This window comes from Talpa europaea (assembly GCF_964194135.1).
Source record: "Talpa europaea genome assembly, chromosome: 6".
Lineage (NCBI taxonomy): Eukaryota > Metazoa > Chordata > Mammalia > Eulipotyphla > Talpidae > Talpa > Talpa europaea.
In genome coordinates this window covers 133,007,916-133,027,975 of record NC_140072.1, presented here as the reverse complement: position 1 = coordinate 133,027,975, position 20,060 = coordinate 133,007,916, and the positions used below count along the sequence as shown (strand labels likewise).

The 20,060-nt window shown below is 43.4% G+C and overlaps 1 protein-coding gene across 4 annotated transcripts in view; it reads left to right on the top strand.

Moving 5' to 3' along the window:
* FGF14 (fibroblast growth factor 14) overlaps window positions 1–20,060 on the top strand; it is a gene marked incomplete at both ends in the record, with an annotated part of 478,380 nt that overhangs the window by 335,241 nt on the left and 123,079 nt on the right. Inside the window, one exon of one of the 4 annotated variants that reach the window (XM_084235601.1) lies at window positions 12,984–13,176. The exons of 2 other annotated variants lie outside the window; for them this stretch is intronic. In XM_084235601.1, coding sequence (XP_084091727.1) covers window positions 12,984–13,176 — 193 coding nt within the window. Of the gene's footprint in view, window positions 1–12,983; window positions 13,183–20,060 lie in introns of those variants that run through there. One more of the 4 variants, XM_084235600.1, reaches the window with a different exon arrangement.

The following is a 20,060-nucleotide window of genomic DNA, read 5'->3' as shown; positions in this document are numbered from 1 at the left end:
AAAAGAATACTAGGATTATATGAAATTTCAAAGACAATGCAAGATGAGTTACCCGAGGCCCACAGCTAGCTCCTCCGCTAAATATAAAGACTTTTCACGTATGCATGCATGTGTTGTCCTCCTATTTATTCTAAATCAGCATCTGATTTTTAAAATGCCAACCTTTTATGATTTGAAGATAACATACATTCCTTGTGAAAATTAGGGGGAGAACAAAACTGAAAAATGTGTATGAACAGCTACAAACTTCCACCCACTGATAAACACTACACTGCCCTTTCAACGTGTGAGTGTAGTTAGTGATATATATCTTATTTATGTAGATTTTGACTCCAAAGACCCTACTTCTCAGACTAATAGAAAAGCGTGGGCAAAAGGCAGAACAAGAATAATAAAAATAGAGTGATGGCATGAAAATAAGTGAGTCATATTGCAAACCGATATGGAAAAACAGTTCTCCGTGAAATATTATATAAGGCTGATTTTTTTCAGCTAGTGCAAATTTCTCCAGCGGGACATATAAGACCCTGACCTGTGACCAACTGAGGTTCTTTGGTCCTTTTCTCCCCAAAAGACCAGGTGCTTTGGAATAGAACTGCTTCCCTTCACACATTCCGCTGTGCTTAGTGTGGGGTTTCTTCTACGCATTCAGCGTGACCCTCTGGTCTATATGGCAGAGACCCCCCATCTATTCAGCCTCAGCTTGAAGGGTTGTCCTTCTAGATCTTCCCTGACCCTCCTCATGTAGAACTGACTCCTTTTCCTGCTCTTCTTGCCCATGCTCCAGGCATCTGTCACACCGACACGTGGTCCTCTTCCCCTAACTTCTGAATACTTGAGAATCTTTCTTCTCAGTGGCTGAATATGGTGTCAAATATATGGATGATAAATTAATACTCAATCGATCTGTTCGTTGGGTGAATGAATGAATGAATGAATGAAAGTGGGTCATGTAAGCTAAGATACAGAAAAGATTTGAAAAGGATGTTCCAATTCTGTACAGAACAAAGGTAGTTCTTTTTATGAATATATTGACTGGCAGAGGCCTATTTTACGAATATCAGATACAGTAATTCATAGACAGTTCAGGTAATTTTAAAATAGTGTGTATGTGTCTGCACAGAGAAAATAATGAGCTGCACTTTACAAGAGGGGAGAGAGCTCTGGGGACAGTGTTGATTGGCCCCCTCTCCAGGGTATTCAGGCTATTCTCAGAAGTAGACAGGAGTAATGGACAAGCCCTTGCTCATGACATCAGGAGACCAGGAGACCTGGAATGCAGGCCTGGAGCTGCTTCTAGGTAGCTTACTGATTAACTTCGTAAATTAATTAACCTCCTTGAATCTGAGCTTTTTGATCAGTAAAATGTGGTTATTAGATCAGATTATCTTTCAGGTTTCCTTGTTCTGACTTTTAAAGATAGGAAATAATGACGTAACATATTTAGATTTCTGTCCAAATTCGTCAGTGATTAGAACTGAGAAACAAAATACGATTCTGATGTGATTTTGCCTATTTACTTAGATTAGCAAAAACCAAGAGGTATGAAGACCTCCCTAAACCTCTGCCCCTCAGGACTCTCTCAGCACTTCAGAAGTAAGAGTAGCTTCTTTTAGACACGCTATCATATTTTAGGAGTTATGGGGAATTACAGGGCTGTGTGGGATGAGACAAAGCATGGAATCCAGTTACTTAGACGCCTTGCTGTCTCAAATTATATATAAGCATATATGTATATATATGCATATATGTATATATATATGTGTGTGTGTGTATATAGATGAATATTTGCAAAGTAGAATATCTGTTCTTCTTGACTCATCGCCTAACTACCCCCTTTTTGTAACTACTGTACACCCTCATCTTTGGAAAAGTGTTTCAAATCTCCACAGGTACTCAGAGAAAGGAAAATAAAGTGAGAGGCAGCATTCAAAAAACAAAAGGGGGCAGGAGGTGAACAAAGATACATTTAGAGACCTGAGCCTGTATTTGTTTGTCTCAAACTCTCCTTGCTGTTTTGCCTGAAATTATTCTTTTTCTGAGATTCCTCCTCCTCTGTCCACATCAAACTCAAGGAAATATTTCTGATTTCTTTAAAAATCTTTGGCTTGAATGTTCTCTTTCATTTGCAGTCAGTGTCAAGCCTCCAGTGAAGGCACATTCTTACCTAAGGAGCTAGTCTCATTTTCCAAAAAGCAGCAGCAATTATGTGCTACCCGACAGCTACATACAAATGAAAATGGAAAGGGAAGAGAGACTTCCAGAATCTATTTCCTTCATTTGGTGAGCTAGCCTTAGGCCCTAAAGCTCATCTTGTAGAGCTGTACATGTTTAACTTTAGTTTTATTCATCTCGATTCTATGGCTCTACATTTCTTGAAAGCCGTGTTAAAAACTCACGAAATGAAATTCTTCATGGCTTTATGTGGGACTCAGAAAATGCCTCCTCAGGACCCACAGGGGAGGGAGGACCCTGCTTGTTTCCACCACTGCTGAGAAGTGCTGTGCATTTTTTTTCTGAGAGATGCAATAATTAAAGTCATAGGAGATTCGGGGGAGAGGTGGCCTGAGAGAGGCCAACCAATCATAGGACTTTCTTCGCTGCAGGGAGCCTAGCAGTGGGGAGAAGCAGCCCATGGTCAGAGATTCACTCAGACAAATAGATGGTGCTTTTAAAAAGTCAGCTTTGCAAGAAACGGGGCTCTAATCTCTAATTTAAAGACTGGCATTCTGCGCCATTACCTTGGGACTATCTCCCACAGTGCTGAGGTTGGGTGGGTGACTGTCCAATGGTGAAATTTCCTGGAGATGGCACCCTTGCCTACCCAATTCCTTTCCCTGATCCAATCAAAAATTGACAGGATAAAGTAGCAAGAGGAAAGATAAACTTAATTTCACGTGCAAGGAGGTCCGTAAGATGTGGAAACTAGTGAATAATTAAAGTAGCCAGTTTATATAATTTAAGGCAGAGAAGCAATAAATCTCAGAAGAACAGGCAGGGCAACAAGTCTGGAATGTTTTCTTTTGGGCAGCTGACTTATTGAGCTGGATAGCACTTCCCCAGCCCTGTCTCTGAGGATCAGGGTTTCTTTCCATGCAGGGACTGGACCTTTCATGAGGAGATTCATTTCCCTCCTTTAAGGAGAACAGGGAGGAGAAGAGTGAAAGAAAATCCCTGCCTCTGGGAGAAATGTTTTAGTTTATTATTCATCCACTGACAATTTCCTTAACTGGAAATAGTCAATATGCTGCTTGGACACATCTTGGAGCAGCCTGATAGGGACCAGCCATGAGGCAGGTCTCTATTTCCACATACTTTAGATATGCCCTGAATAATAGCCCCCAAGGGTGCCCACGTCCTGACTCACGCAGCTTGGGTGTATGACCACTGACATGCAGATGTGATGAAAGGTTGTGAGATGGGAGATCACCCTCGACTCTCCCGGTGAGCCCCGCGCCATCACTGGGGTAAGTAGGGGGAGGAATGGCTCTGGGGGCGAAGGTTGGAATGATGCAAGGAAAGGACCTATGGATGATATTGGCCTCTGGGAGATAAGCAGGTGAGCAGAGTCCTCAGAAGGAGCCAGCTCACTCTGCACACCGCCTAAGTTAAGCCCGGTGGGACTAGATCGGGCATTTCTTAATTCTAGCTCTGTAAGGGAATTAATTATGTTATTTTTAGCAACTGAGCTGGTGGTCACTTGTGAAGAAGCAATAGGGAAGTTATATTGTAGGTTACTGAAAAGACCTCTGGGGATTAATTTAAGGATCTAATTTTTTAGTTCTTCCCGTCAAAGTAAGGCCTAGGCTTGGGTATGTGGCATTGGTTTACAGTAATAGCATTTCACAATTGCTTTGCATTTGGGAAACTGCTTACACACATGTCTTTTAGAAGTAGATCACACCATCAGAAGTGGATCAATGGCAACTTTTCCAGAACCTTAGTTCTTGAGGTATCTCAGTAGACTTCCTGAAACCCCGACACATGGGCCCAGAGCATGACTTGGAAGGACATGAGCTCTGAGTTGTAAATAGATTCTGGAGGCAGGTAGAATATGCTTGTTGCAGATGGATTTCCAAGTCATATAATTAATCTTTGTACATGGGATTTTACCTCAATTGTATTTTCTTAATCACTAAATTGTGCCGAAAATGATAGTACATGTTCAAGTAAAATGATTCCCCCCCACACTGGAAAAATATACACCAAAAAGTTTTCCTATTGGCATTGGAGGTGACTTTTATTTGTCATTTATTTTTTATATTGCAAGTGTTTCACAGGAAATATGTATTGCTTTTGTAGTCAGAAATCCTAGTATTGGTTGTTGTGAGCTCATTCCTTCTTTGCCTCACTCTACAGCTGTAGTTCTTGTTCTTGGTTTGGACACAGATCTTTATGAATTGCATGAAAACTGGGAACCAAGTAATCTCAGATAATGCTAAATGCATCGATGAATCTACTAGGAGTCCTTGAGTCCCAAGAGTCCCCATTCTGGACTGATGTGATGACAGTTACTTTCCAAAAATCCCTGGCCACTGGGGGGAGATAGTGTGGTAAGAAAAACTTGAGTTTCAGATCTGGTTCTTCCACTTCCTCTCCAGGTAAGTGTAGAAATCAGTCAGCATCTCGGGGGCTTCACTTTCACTGCTGTTCATTGCAGATCATGACACCCACTTCACGATCTGTCAAAGCTCTTCATGGATTGTTACGCAAGTACTGTTTGGTATGTTATAAGTTGGGAAAGACATAGTTTTAGTATATGTTGGAAGCATGATGGCTAAAATCTATATTCCTAATTTCTACTTATCCATTACAGAAAATGTTTCAAAAGTGTGTGTAGAAGAGATCGTCCACACGCTAAGGTGATAGTGAAAATAGGCCTCTAAGAGTCTTAAATTGGAGGTTTCCCAGTAATTTCTTTGGAAGTCATTCATGCTTCACAATGATCATTGTGTCAAGGAGGCAGAAATTTACTTCTGTGATTTGGCACACACGTGTGTGTCTTTGAGTGTGCAGGGGTAATGTTTATATGTGTGTCCAACATGTACATGCCAAATGCAAATAACAGAATCAATTCAGAACAAGCGATTCCTATGAAAATGGCCATCCTAGTAATCATTAAACAGAATTAAGTCACAATGTTAAATACAGGTAAGAGTATAGCACTTGTACACTTTGCATTGAGATTATGAATGAACTTTGATTTCTCGACTTTTTGGAAATCAAATAATATTTTTCCCTTGAGGTATTTGACATTCTTTAGCATAATATTGTAACATATCGTTAAAGTTGATGGTATTATCATCTCCCACTGCTGATTTAGAGTAAGGAACTTAAGTCAGTAGTACAGCTCTGAAATGGATATTATGCACATTTTGGACTCACTTTAATGTAGAAGACTAGAAACCACTGAGAATATTGTTTCCAATATATTAGCCAGATTAAAAAAAATACACTAGATTTCTAAAGCTGAGCCATCTGCTAGTATCAATCTGGTATTGCTTCTATAGGAAAGAATGTTCACAAGTTTTTGGTACCAATGGTTTCCACTTTTCCTTTATTGAATCAAAATATTAGGCAACAATAACATTCCTTCCAGGTTTTTTTAATAGATGAAAATCTGTTGCCTACGAGGAAGAAATAGATCCAACAAAATTAATCAACAGGGCTGTCATAACATTAATGCAATCACTTCTTGAAAAATCTAATTTAAAATATGTTCGCATTCATTGGCATTATCCTTTGAATCTGAAATAAAGGTCATAAATACTATCAAGAAAAAATGTGATTTTGAACTTGAATTGTAATAAGTAGATAGGCATTCAATCTTAATTGAAAATTTGTCCCAAGTGCATCTTAACATTTCTTTTTAAATGCTCTTTCAAATGAGTAAAAAATGAAAAGGACATCAATATTGAGTACATTCCCAGAACTGTCTCATACATTTTCAAGTAGAATCCATTTATTCAGGGAAAAAATATGCCACTGTAACATTTTTTAACCCTATTCCAACTCACTCCAAATTAGCTTATAGGATTTTATTTTTTTTTTGGTGGAAAAATATCCAACATTTAGGAGACTAAACAGTTAGAAAATGTTTAAAATGTTCAAAAGTAATTGATCCATAGACAGGATCATGTAACAAAATGGAGTGAGTCACTCACTAATGAAGAGGACCAAAAAAGTAAAGAGAAAAAAATTTGGAGAATATTTCTTTCCATCCTATGCATTCCTTCAATCCAGAGTCACTGAGAGATAAAGAACTTAAAGAAACAGCAATAAAACTGAAGACGCTTTAGCACACAGGTACTATGAAGCACTTAAAATATTTTTCAGCCAAAAACGTACAATGTCTAAGCATTTTACAGACTACAGCCAGGTTAAGAAGAGTACAGTCCCTTCTGGCAGACTTATGCAGTGCCATTATACCATATTTCATGTATTCTAAGATGCAGATTCACTTTCAGTAGGAACATCTCTGTAATTAGTTTATGTCTTAGAATCTATGACTTGACATAGTTTAATATGGGGAGGGTTTTCTTTCCTTGAAGTGCCTAAACTATTGTTGCATCTTAAAGTCAGTGATTTCTTAGATTTGGTAAATTTGGTTGGTGGAATGGTGGAGGATTACTGGAGCTTTGGTCATGGGCATGGTGTGAAAACATACACTGGTAAAGGTTAGAACCTATAACCCCTAAAACAAGTACAGTTTTACCTTCATAAACATAATTGGAAAAAATTCTGATCACTTCCCATCTTCTGCTCAATAAAGTAAAAATAACATCTTTAAAAAAAGAAATAATGGCTGAGACAATAGTTCAAATGAAAGAAAAATAGGCATATTGTTACCTTGTGCTTGCATTTAATACATCAATGTCATAAAATACTCTATTTGAATAAACAAAATATATACTTTTTAAAGTAAACCATACAAAAATAGAACTAGTTGAAACTTAAGCAATCAATGCAGCAAAATCACCTACCAAAAACTCCCAAGAGGGAAAACCAAGTAAAATAATAAAATCAATGTCAATAAGACTGTTTCTAGTTGACATACTCTCTTCCCTTTGAATTTATTTACTTGTGTATTTGTGGGTAATCCTAACAAATATGTCTTCCTAGCTTCCAAATTATGGTGCATTAGTTGTAGCAAATTTGTAGCAATTTTGAAAGGGTACATGTTGTCATTTGAAAACCTTAAAAGCAAGGGAGGAAATTGTGTGTGTGTTGGGGGTGGGAGAGGAGTCAAGAAGATCACAAAGTAGAATTCTAGTCCACTGGTGCTTGGTTGGTGGCTGTGTTGTGGTGACATAAGCTGATGGGGTGTGATCCAATCAAATGGAGTTGGTCTCTTGTCCTTCAGTAAGCCCCAAGGATATCACTGTTGGAATTTTGAACTCAAACTGCAGGTCATGTTAGAGTGAGCCTAAATCATCAAGCTGAGGTTCAAGTACTCTTTGTACATCCTATTTATTGGGTTGAGATTATGTGAAATCCAAATAGAATTTGAGATATCTTGCTGCTCAAAAAGATCAAACACCATTGGGTGATTCATACTGGACTGACATGACAGACTGGTCTAAGCACAATTTTATGTTCCTCTTACTTGGTATTAACTGGGTCTATCTATGTCTCCAATTCCTTAATTCTCTCATTAAACATGTATCTATCCAGCACCTACTCTGCTGGCAACATTTTAAAAACTGAAGATGAGGCTGTAGACAAATGAAGATAAATATATTCCCTCATAGGTTTTGATTTAAAGGAGTTGGCTTTTCAAGTAAGGAAGTAGATAGAATTTTTATAAATTGTAAGTGCTATGTTGAATTATAAACCATGGAAAAAAGAAGGGCTCCACTGTTTTTTTTTGGGGGGGCTGCAATTAAGTACATTTGTAAGAGAAGATTTCAGCTGAGAAGCTAGTAGTGAGCTATGCAGTGAAGGAGGTGAGAGAGTCAGGTGGAAGAGCAGGTATAGAAATCCTGCCAGACGAGCACATCAGGTAATTTGAGGAGCAATAATTGGTTCATGGAGAGAAAGAAGTAGAGGTGATTTTGGAGAACAAGTGAAGAATATGTGGGGTGCAGATCATGTAGGACATTAAAGCACTGTGAGAACTACAATATCTATTGAGGTGCAAGATTCTGAGCAGGGCCGTGATTAAATATGATTTACAATAAAGAAGAATAAGGGTGAATCTCAAGGGATCAACTAAGTTGCTTCTGTAATAGTCCAAGAAATGATGGTGACACATAGAGCACACAGAGAGAAGTGATAATATTTTGAAGGTAGAGTAAATGGGTTTTCTGAGGATATTAAAGAAGTGAGATCACTATAATACCATTTATTTATTTGTTTGTTTATTATTTATTTATTTTGATGTGAGGATAAGAAGAATGGAGTTCTTATTCCAGAGATGGAAAAGACTGGAGATGAACAGGCTTGTGAAGAACAGAGTTTAATGTTGGCCATGTTAAGCATGAGATGCCAATTAGTATCTTTGTACAGATGTCAGTCCAGTACCTGATCATTGAATAAGTCAAGACCTTAGGTATGAGAAATTAGTGATTGCCATTAGCTACTATTTATTGAATTTCCATTATGTGACAGCTGCTACTATAAGTGTTTTACATAATGCTTTCATTTAATTTTCATAGTAACCTCATTGTATTTACCACAGTTTTACAGAAGAGGAAACTGAGAGGGTTTAAGTGAATTGTTCAAGGACACAGTCAAGCCTATGTTTGCCTTATTTCAGTGTGGCTTTAGTCTGTTTTATATTAGCAAGAGGAATACAGGCAAGGGACAATGAAAGTGTCCCAGGCAGAGAGAACAACATACACAAGCAGTGAAGGAAAGGAAGCAGGAGAGCTTCAAGAGACCTGAAAACATGAACAAGTAGCTTCTCATGAAATAATGCTTGCATAGTACTTTACACTTTTAGATCTCTTCTGTCATAGGGAAACATATTAATCATTGCAAAAGAGTGAACTTTTTATTATCAGTATTCAATAAATGGGGAAATAGACATATAGAGCTAAATTCACACATTCAGCAAATTTCCAACTAATATTTGAGCTTGAAACTTAAAATAGAAGCTTAAAATAATTTTTTTACATTTATGATTATTTTAAATGTTTTCATGTATCCTTTTAGGAGGTAAGGAAATATACATGGGCATGCATGTATTTTTGCTATTGAAAAATATGGAAATTGAGTGTGAATTTACAAGACAGGAATGACTGATCTGGAAGATAATGAATAACTAAATGTTATTTTTGGTCTCTTAGGCTGTGCCAGGCATGTGTAGGACCTTTACATTCATTTACTTAACTTGCTCTCACAAGAGTTGAAAAGTAGATCGTGTTATCTCAATTTTGGAGATGAAGAAGGTGAGGCCGAGAGAAACTGAAGCAACTTAGTGGAGACCATTATTCAGCCATCAGGTTGAAGAGCCGAGAAATGAGCCAAACTGTCTGAAATCAGAGTTTAGACGCCCAGCTGGTCAGTCCGGACTCAATTTGGGCAGTATCCTAGTGTTGGTTTTTATAAAGGCAAGGGAGGGACTCCAAGAAGGCTGTCATAAGTGAGAAATCATTTTCTGAATTGCAGCTACTCACGGCTTTGTGTTCACCGTCCTGAACAGGTTTCACCCTAGTTTTTGCACATGCTTCTATCACAGCTTAAGACAGCAGATGGCTCTCTTGCGTTTTCTTTTGCTTCTCTCTATCTGTAAACAACCAAACAGCTTTTTTTTGGGGGGGGGGGGTTGGGGGGCGACTAACAGGAAAACGAAGGGTTTAAACTAAAAGACCTTGATTCCCCCTAAGCTGCCCCCACCCCAAACTCCCTTAAAAGAGGAAGTCGTAGAAGAGAAACGGCCTTTTCAGGCTTGTGAAATTCACAGTCTGAATAGAGGTTCGGAGACGGAGGAGTCCGCGCTTCCAGGCGCTGCGCCAGGGGTCGGGATGCATCAGGAAAGAAAGCGTGTTTCTCAGTCATCAAAAAGCTGAAACGCGTTATGCTCCAAGGGGTGTTATTAATGCCAGTGGAAGCTGTGAGCATTAATTTCCTTTCCACCTTTGGGGCGAGGGGGGTATGGAAAGCTGCTTTTAAGGAAGTCAACTGTCAGAGCCCTGGCAGCGGAGCTGCTCACCCTCCGCGGAGCTGGTTCCCCCAGAAGAGCTGCGGGTGGGGCAGGACCCTGTCCTCGGTGCTGAACCGCAGCCTCCTGTGGAGGTGACGACCAGGGAAGCTGCTGAAGAAGCCCCGGGCAGGCGCCCTTCCTGAGCCAGGCCAAGGCAGTGGGAAAAGGCTGCAGCAGAAGAAAATGCCTGGAAAGGAAATAATTTAACCAGCTATGATAAGAAGAAGCTTAATCTTACTCGCTTCAAATGAATGTAGTGGAAACATACAAGAATGTGTAAAACTCCTTTCAAAGAAAATTAGGTTTTGTTGATTGAAAGAGTTGATTTAAGAGGTCACCACACTTAACATTTGGCTTCGTTAAAAAAAAAAAAACTCACTATGAAAATCTTTAGGTCAACATGTTTGCTTTAATTATATATTCATCCCGAAGTTCCAAACGATGGCTTATCTTCAGTAATGGAAAGCCGGGGTAACTACTTTTAAATGTTCAATGGGACTTATATTAGTTAATTTTAAAAACACTCATTAGTAGCTTTTGGTTATGGATCCATCTCTGCAGATGGCTTCCCCCTCTTAAGCAGGATCACGGTAACTCAGCACAAATACACACTCTGTAAAAATGGAAGAACAAAGACCAGATGAAACAAAAATAAATTGGTAGAGTCAACACACTGCTTTCCTTTTATGATCCCATGTTGATTAGGAATGATTTTTTTTTCTGAAAAATATACTCCTGCCTATTCCTTTTAGTAATTGTGGGGCTTAGGGACGGCTGTAACATAATAAGGTAGAGGGAAATGCATTCACAGCCTGTGTTCTTTAATGTTGAAGATGATCGACATCATCCTAAAGTCCATGATGGCTTCATGGAGCCCAAACTTGTTAGCAAATATGGAATGAACGGGAATAAGAGCAGAGCACTGATTTCTTTACACGGAGAGGCTGCGGACAGCATCTCCAGCAGGAGCAGAAGGCCCCGGCCTCCCTGGAGCTGCCCAAGCTGAACTTCTCCCACCTGCCTGGTTGCAAGTCTTTGTGGCACTTTGCTGCCCATCCCCAAGACAAAGAGGACATGGTTGGCTCAGACCTGCTCCCAGAGTGTGCGGCTCTGGCAGAGCGCGCCGCGCCGCTTCCACTTCCAAAGCAGACACCAGGAAAGTGGTTGTTCAGGTCTCTTGGTTACCAGATGCGTCTTGCAGCCTCCACCTTGGCCTGCGAGAAGCCTCCTTTTTGTGATTCTTTCCCTTCCTATAATGAGCAGCCCCACAGCTTGCAGGGACTAGGAAAAGGTAAAAAGCTGGGAGCAGCCGCTCCCTTTGCTCCGGTCACTGGAAAGGAAGCCCAGAAGCGCCCCGGAGCCACCGAGCGCGAAGCATTGCTCTCCCGCCGCCCTCCTCGGCTGCTGGCCGGCGGTGGGCTCGCCTTGCACCGTCTAATCGGGCAGGAAAGGGAGCCGCGGCCCCGCGCTTTGAATTTCAGACACAGTCCCTCGGGCTCTGCCCCCGACAGCAGGAGCATCACCCCCACCACCCCCAGGAACGCCCTGGGGTGCCCCTCAGTCCCGCGGCTCCCCGTCGTGCTGGCCGCCCCGACACCCTCCCCACGCCCGGTGCCTGTCTGCGGCTTCTCCGCATTCTGCTGGAACTTTATCCTTTTCAACTGCTGGGTTTTATTTAGCAGGGACAGCGGTGGGCATCGCCTCCTTCGGGTGCTAGAGAATAAATCTGGGGAAGGGGTGCTGGGAGACCACCTCGCCTCAGCGCCCGCTCCCCCCTCCCCGCTCCGGCTCCGACCGCCCTTTCAGAGACAGACCAGGGGGAGTCCTGCAAGTTTGGGTGGACGCGGCGAGCAGCGAGGCGCCTCCCTCCTCGGGGCAAACTCTCCCCCCAAGCTCCCCCCCTCCCGCGCCTCCTCCTTCCCGGCTGGGGGGGCTTCTGGGGCTGCGGGGCTGGCCAGGAGGGCGGAACCCACCTCGCCCTGCAGCCGAGGCTGAGAGTTTCTGGGACCGGGAGGCACGTTGAGCTCCAGAAGCCTCGGCCGAGCCGCGGAAGCCTCGGCGACCTGCGAGTTTCGTCTGAGCCACAGCGCACGGATATTCCTGCCGTTCCACCTGCTCCGACAGCGCCCCCGAGGACGCACCCCATCCCTGCGACCCGCTCTGCCTTTCTTTTCATCACCACTAACATTTCCTGAAGCATTATTTCCCAAACATTTGCTTTCCTGCCTGAAGAGAGACCGAGGAGGGGCCGCAGGGAGGGGTGCGCTGGGGTGGGAGCGCAGCGCTCTGATTAGCGCTCTCCGGGGAGAAGATTGCTCCCTCCAGATGCTGATTTCCCCGGCACTTGGCAATCACCGGCAGAGCCCGCGAGCGGGCGGCGGCGGCAGCTCGGGCCGGGGGGCGGCAGGAGCCCGGCGCTGAGTCCCGCCCGGCGCGCCCCGGGCCCCCGACGCGCCGAGCCGCGCCCGGGACCTGCCCCGCCCGCGCGCCCGGGACCCGGCGGCGGCCGCGCCTCCGCCGGCAGGTGGGCAGGGCGAGGCGGCGGCGCGAGGGGCGGCGGCTGCCCCGGGAGGGCTCCGGCGGCGCCGCACCTTTGGCGCCCCGACCTCGGGCCCCCGGGCTCGCCCAGCCGCGGCGCCCCGGGCGCCCCCGCGCTCCGCGGGAGGGCGATGGCTCCCGGCCGGGACTGAGCCCGCCGCCCCGGCCGCGGCCCCTCGGGGCTCCCCACTCCGCCCCCCCGAGGGCGAGCCGCGCCCCGCGCCGCGCCTGCCCTCGCCCGCGCCCCCGGCGCCTCGCCCGCGCCCCCTCCGCCCGCGGCCGCGCTCGCGGGGCCACCATGGCCGCGGCCATCGCCAGCGGCTTGATCCGCCAGAAGCGGCAGGCTCGGGAGCAGCACTGGGACCGGCCGTCCGCCAGCAGGAGGCGGAGCAGCCCCAGCAAGAGCCGCGGGCTGTGCAACGGCAACCTGGTGGACATCTTCTCCAAAGTGCGCATCTTCGGCCTCAAGAAGCGCAGGTTGCGGCGCCAAGGTCGGTGTGTGGGTCCCCGGCCCCGCGCGCCGCGCTCGCCCCCCCTCCCCGCCCGCCCGGCTCTCCGGGCGCCCCTGCCGCGCTCGGGCTCCCCGCGCCCCGGCCCCCTCCGAGCGCGCGGGGCGCCTTCCCCGCGGGCGCGGGGACTCGGCTCGCGGGCAACCTGTGGCCGCTGAAAGCTCCACCCCGCCCGGCGCCGGCAAGTTGGCCCCGCCGCGCGCCCGCGGCCCGGGAAAGCTCTCGCCGCCGCAGGGTCGGGTCTTCCCGGGGGGGGGGGGCGCGGCGGACTCGGGCTGCGGGGCGGACCGTCCCCCATCAGCGCCCCGGGGCGCGCGGGCTGCGGGGAGAGGTCGGGGGTGTCAGCGCGTGGCCTCCGCTCTAGGGGCAGCGCCTGGGCTCCCGCCCGGTGAGCTGAGGGGATCCCGCCGGCCCCCAGCGCGCCCTGGGCGACAGAGGGGGGCGACGGAGGGGCCCTGGGCCGGCGCCCCCAGGGTTTACCGGACTGAGGGGGAGCAGGCGACGCGGGGGACCCGGAGTCCTTGGGGCGCCGCTTGGGACGGGGCAGCCGGGGGCGCCGAGAACGAGGAGGAGGGGCCCGAAGGGGGGTTGGAAGGGATCCAGCCCTAAACTGCTCATTTTTAATGCCAGAACGCGCCAACGACATGAGGCAGGACAGTTACTACCTAGAAGATGACTAGTCTTGCTGTGCAGCTGCGAGAGAGAGAGAGATTGGGAACAGCTGACCTTTTGCTGCCTTTAAAATGTCTGGGAAGGCAACTCCCTCAGGAGACCCAGCCCGGCTGCTCTCTCTGCTGGGCTCCCCGAGCCCCGAGCCGCCCGGGGACGTGGTTTGGAGCTAGTGCTGCGGGAGGAGAGGGCCCTGCTTGCTCCCCAGGGCCAGGGGCCTGGGCAGGCCGCATGGAGGGCTATGCACCTTCCTAGGGCACCTTGGGTCCCCCAGCAGCTGTGTTTGTCTCCAACGCCCCGTCTTTCCCCAGGCTGGGGAGAGACGCATGTGCTGTCCACAGGCATCTCCCTGCCCGCGTGGGCCTCGCATTTACAGATTTTGAACAAAAGTTTTAAGGTTTCTTTAAAAACAGGCTAAAGCTCAGTATTTAAAAAGTACAACAGCTCATTGTCTCAGGTAGAAATCAGAGAGGACCTGCTCTTACAATCAAGCTTAAAAGGCAAACATCTGAGAAAAACCAGAGTGGACGTTCTAAGAGAGAGCATGAGGAAAACACAAGAGAAGGGGCTCATTCTTGAGGTCATGTGAGGGGACGGTGATACGTCCAGAGCAGCGAGTTACTAAGAAACATGGATTTTTATTTTCCACTTCAGTTGTGAGTCTTATCCAGGCAACTCCTGCATTGTGGGATCAAGCTGACCATTTTAAACATGGTGAGGCCGTGGAGCGGGTGCTGGTGGCATAACTAGAGGGGTTTGCCTCTCCCTTTACTCATCAGTTTTCTTCTAAAATACATTTTCACCAGGGAGCGCACGAGCTTTGCCATGTCCTTGAAGTGTATAAACATCCTCTTTTCTAAATAGGAGCATCCATATAGATTGTGATTATAGCATATTGGGAACATTTTGAAAATATATAACCTGTGGATTATTGCGTAAATGTGAACAACAGATGTTTTCTGGCATGTCGGGTGGGGAAGGAGGTGTGCTCTACACTTCTGAATTTTAACACCAGGGTGCACTTTCTCCCAGATAGAGAAAGATGTCTGAGCTCTGTAAGAGTCTGCTTTCCCATTTTCAACCCTGACTGCTCTCTTAGTATTCATGAGTTCAAAATGACATGCATGCCCCGATGATCTGCAAGAAAAAAAAAAAATTGAGATCACTTTTGCGTCCTTGTTTTTGATGGGAGAATGGGACAGAAGAGAAGCTGGAAGGAATTTCATCAGACCTTTCTCTCTTGTCCTTCTATTTCTTACATGTAAAGAAATATATTCTTCTGTGAAGAGAAAATAGACATACCTTGTGTGTCAAAACGGAATTAAATTATGAGTACATTCCTAATTTTAAGCACAATGAATATTAAATCTTTATATTATGCAAATTATATTGATATATAATTATGTGACTTGGTATTGTAATATATAATTATATATGTAATTATTAGATAATTAAATCATGCTTTAGGAAACAGTTGAAGCATATTTCCCTTTCCTCCAATTGCCCCCGGGAAATTATTAAAATCTGATTTGTTAATTTAAAGATACAACTTTGGGGGTATGACATTTTTATATATTTTCATAACTGAAATTCATTAATTTGACAAAGAGTTATTAAATCTTTCTTTGCATGCCAGGTCCTGTGCCAGGCATGCTATGTGGAAATGAGCAGATGAAGTTCCCTCTTCCATCATGGAGCTAATAAACAGGGGACGGAAAGTAATTTCAGACAGAAAGGAGCAAGTTAATAAGAAGTTAGAAAATTCACAGTTCTGTACAGCACAAAGAGGACTGAGAGAGCAAACTGTAGGATGAAGGTAGTGGGAAGAGGGACCTAATTAGTGCCAGTAGACAAGGTGGACCCCATGGGCAGGGTAAGGGCTGACATCTGAGGAGAAGCGGAGGCTTGAATGGCAATGTGTGTGTGAGGTCCCTGAGGTGGGGACAAACTTGGTCTGCAGGGAGCAGCAGAGGAGGGGTAGAGACTTCAGTGCAATGTCATTGTGCATCCAAGTCCATTTGGCCTGATCTTTGCATGTTGACATGTAAATACAATGCAGTTGACATGTTTACAAACAATGAAGGGGTGCCCCCCATTTTGTTTTGGGGAAGGGTAATATATATTTCTTAGAGGTTGCTTTTTTTCTTTTTAATGCTCACTTAGGTAGTTGTTTTTGGACTGATGCTCTTTTGGTTGGAATTCTACCTGCCTCCATCACCTACTACCCCGTTTATGATGATCTTTGTACCCGCTGAATTGCTCTGATAAATGATATTTACAAGATGGCCGCTACTCCGTGGTGCACACGTGACGGGCTCCCTTTCCAGAGTCATCTTCCTCTTCCTCTACCTTCCCCTATCTGAAGACAAATCAGCCATCCTGGGTGCCTCAAATTAGTCACAAGCCTTCAAGTTCCCTGTGCTTGTTTGTGCTTTGCTCTGTGGGTTGATTCTTCTATCTTATCTCATCACCTGTTGCAATGATTTCCATTTCTTAAAGCTTGGAGAATATGCCATCTTCTATGAGAAGCCTTCCCTCACCTCGGAGAAGTGAAAACAAACTTCCCATGGCGTTTATACCTCACTGCTGTTATTTATTCCTGATAATGATCTGGCACACGTGTTCTTAATGACAAAATCTGCTTTTTCTACACTCCCATAGACTCTCAGGTCCTGATAGAATGTCTCCATGCCCTGGCACAACATGAAAGGAAAGGAAGATGAAGTAATTTTCAAACTGATTTTATTAGTTCTGGAAATCTAGGTTCCTTTGTAGGTTACTTCATTTCCCTCCAAATGGTGACTTTTGTTGCCAAAAAGGACAATAACTTGCCCATAAATTAATTGAAGTGAAATAAAGAAAGATCAACAGAGTCAGAGGTTACAAAAAAAAAAAAAAAAAAAAAAAAAGAAAATAGTCCTTGAACCACACTGCCCTAACTAGATCATTGTACAAATAAACTTTGTAAGCCTTTGCATATTTTACTTTCCCTAAATATTCATATAATGTATCTCCAGATGAAGTACCTGAGGATGATCGCATATTTGTGACATATTCTCAAGAATGCAAGAATATCACTAAGTCACTTTTAGGCTTAATTTATTTATGAAAGTAAATAATTAGGGTGTCTATTAATTTAGCTAAAGAAAGAAAAAGGCACAAGGAAACCAATTTCCAAATAGTTTCATTATTTGGAATCTTAACAAAAAGTGAAAACAAAAATAGAAACTGCAGGCAATGATGTATAATGAACATTTTGTCCTCAAAGTGTTAGATTTTTATAATCAGTTTTTAATCCAAACAAGAACCTCCATTGCCTGTAGGATAATCGCCTTGGAAAATATTTGGTGTGGCAAATGTAATTGTTCTTTGGGATCTGCTTTTTTGAAGGCTCCTGTCTCACAGACCATGACACCATGTGCCAAGTATGTTTAGTCAGTAGTTGTGTGAGTTTCTTACTAACACATTTTGACTAAAATAAATTACAGGATGGCATAATAAACAAGGGATGAAAAATGAGCTACTCAAATTTGTTTTCAAGTTATTCTGGAATATAAAAAGCAGAAATGTGTGTATGGTGACAGAAGCAAAACTGCTCTGCTCAGTATGATAATGAAACCCCCAGGCATTATGAAGAAAAGCTGCCCCAGAAAACAGTCAGCATCCAAGAGTCCTTCAAGACCATTGACCCTTTATTCTCAGCTCAGAGCCATTGTCCTGTGACCATACAAAGACCACATGCTTATTTTGACACTTTCAGTCAAGACGAAACATGGTAATATTTTTCTCATTTTCCTTTAAAAGTGTATTTTTGGTTGTTGCTTTCTAAGGCCATGTCCATGGAGGTCTTCCTGATTGTGTGGTGATAATACCTGTTGCTGACTGTTTGATAATCACTTTGATTATTTGTTCGTCATGGCATGGAAAGACAAAATAATAGCTTGTCTAAAATGAAATGTCTAATTTTTAAAACAAGCAATGTTTTGCCAAATGTAGCATTTCTAATTGAGAGAGTCCCTGGGACTATTAGTGATTTGGTAAACAATGTTAGGGGAAAAAAAAGTTGATCTTGTTAGTTTATATAATTTTTTTTCCTGTGGCTCAGTTGTTATGATGTCAACATGCCACGTTTACTGTAGGCTTCTGAAAATGGTAATGTCACAGTGGTACAGTGAGTGAAGTTTGAGATAGCATTTGGATTGAAGAAGATATATTTCAGGTTGAGTAAGATGACGTCAGATCCACAGATATTGAGTTAAAGCTACATGTAATGTTACTTTAAGAATAATTACTTTCAATTAGGCAAGAACCTCTGCTCTCTTGAATGTAGAATGGTGGCTTCTAAATTCTAGTTACTTAATTTAAAACTAATGGCAGAAATATACCGGAAAAGGAAGATGAAGTATTTTCCAAATGGATTTCATTAGTTCTAGAAATATAGGGTTTTTTTGTAGGTTTACTTCATTTCTCCCTAAATGGCAACTTTTGCCAAAAAGGACTGGGAGATTTAAATAATACAAACTGTATATGCTCTTTTAAGTATTGTCATTTTACCACCCAGGGACTAAAAAAACACCAACAAAAACAAAATGGTACTGGTGGAACTAGAAAACAACTAATTTAGTAATTTTATCCATAATAATTCCAATGTTCATTTTAGGAAACTCAGATCAAATGCATGTGATACAATTTACCATTTCTTGGGAGTAGTCCACGTGGCTGTAGGAATCTAGACAGTTTTCAGCAAATACTTTATGATACCTCTACTCTGTAGCTCAGGGAAAAGACTCTTCCTAAAGTGCTATCTTATGAAATACTTTTTGTGGTCTGTGTTTCACCATGTGCTTTTCTAGTTCTTTGATACCAGGTTTAGTAGGCACCTTGATGGTGTGGTGGGTTTCCCCTGGATGGACGATGACCAATATTCAAGAATGTGCTGATTGAAAACACTATTTCTCAGAACATAAGTACACTGTACTAATCTCCTCTCGCTCAGACATTCCTCCCTACCTGTTTCATCAATTGTTTCTTATCTGCAAAATTTCTTGAGATGGAATCTCCAGTTTAGTTTCCCTCCTCCCTTTCATTCTTGAACCCTTTCTAATTAGGGTTATGCTCCCACCAATCTGTTGCTCTTGTCAAGGTCCCAGTGGCCTCCCAGTGGCCAAAGCCAAGTGTTAATTCTTCTCCCGCTTGTACAGCTTTTTGTAATTCAACTTAACACAACACACTTGTTTGGGTTTTTTTTTCCTACTTTGTCAGTAAAGTTAGCATCAAAATACTTTTAACGTTATTTACCTCACTAAAACCTCGGGTGATCTTTTCATAGTTCTTATATATCTGGGCTTCTAATTGAATATGTTCATGTGCTGACTATGGTCATCATAAGGCGCGAGTCCCAGCCACAAACTGTCCTCAGTTGGTGCTCAGAAGGCAATGCTTGGCAGTTTCTCACTTGGGAAGAACATTCTTTCCATGACCCATATTTGCATTTGGCCTGAGTGGCTCATCTCCAAATAAAGAGAAGAATTTTAATAGTATTTCTATGAGCTAGTATTTCAGTTTTTCGGCTTTATAATCAAATGTAATAGATTGTGACTAAGTACTCACTGTTTCAAACTCTTTAATTACTGGTATACCAATAATAATCGACAAATTAAAATATTTGATTAATTTGCTTTTGATGCTATCACTCAAATTCAAGCATTGCATAGAAGAAACTAGTCACAGAACAAGTAATGTTAATATTCTTTTCTGTATATACCTATTATCTATGGATATGCTTGATTTCAAGTAATGCTTTCTTATGTATCTGCCTATTATATATAGATGCATTACACATAAACACGTTATATATTATATATAGATACATTATTATCAGCTTTTTATATTTCATTTTTCATTTTCTTATAATTTCCAGTCAGAATGACAAAGAGCTTCTGGGGTGTGAGAAATGGTGCTGTGCTGGCAATTGGTTCGGAATGAGCTAGTAGCATGACTTCCTTGACCCCTCCTTGCTGAGCTCCCTGTGTCTTCAGAGGCTGCTATAGGAACAGCATGTTTTCTTGGGAACTCATGAATGTTTGATGGGTAATTGTTTCTTCAGAATCTAGAAAGTTTCTCCTTTTGAAAAGGTCTTTAGAACAGTCAAATGCTCATTGCTTAATATCTTTTTATTCCACCACATGCTTCATTTT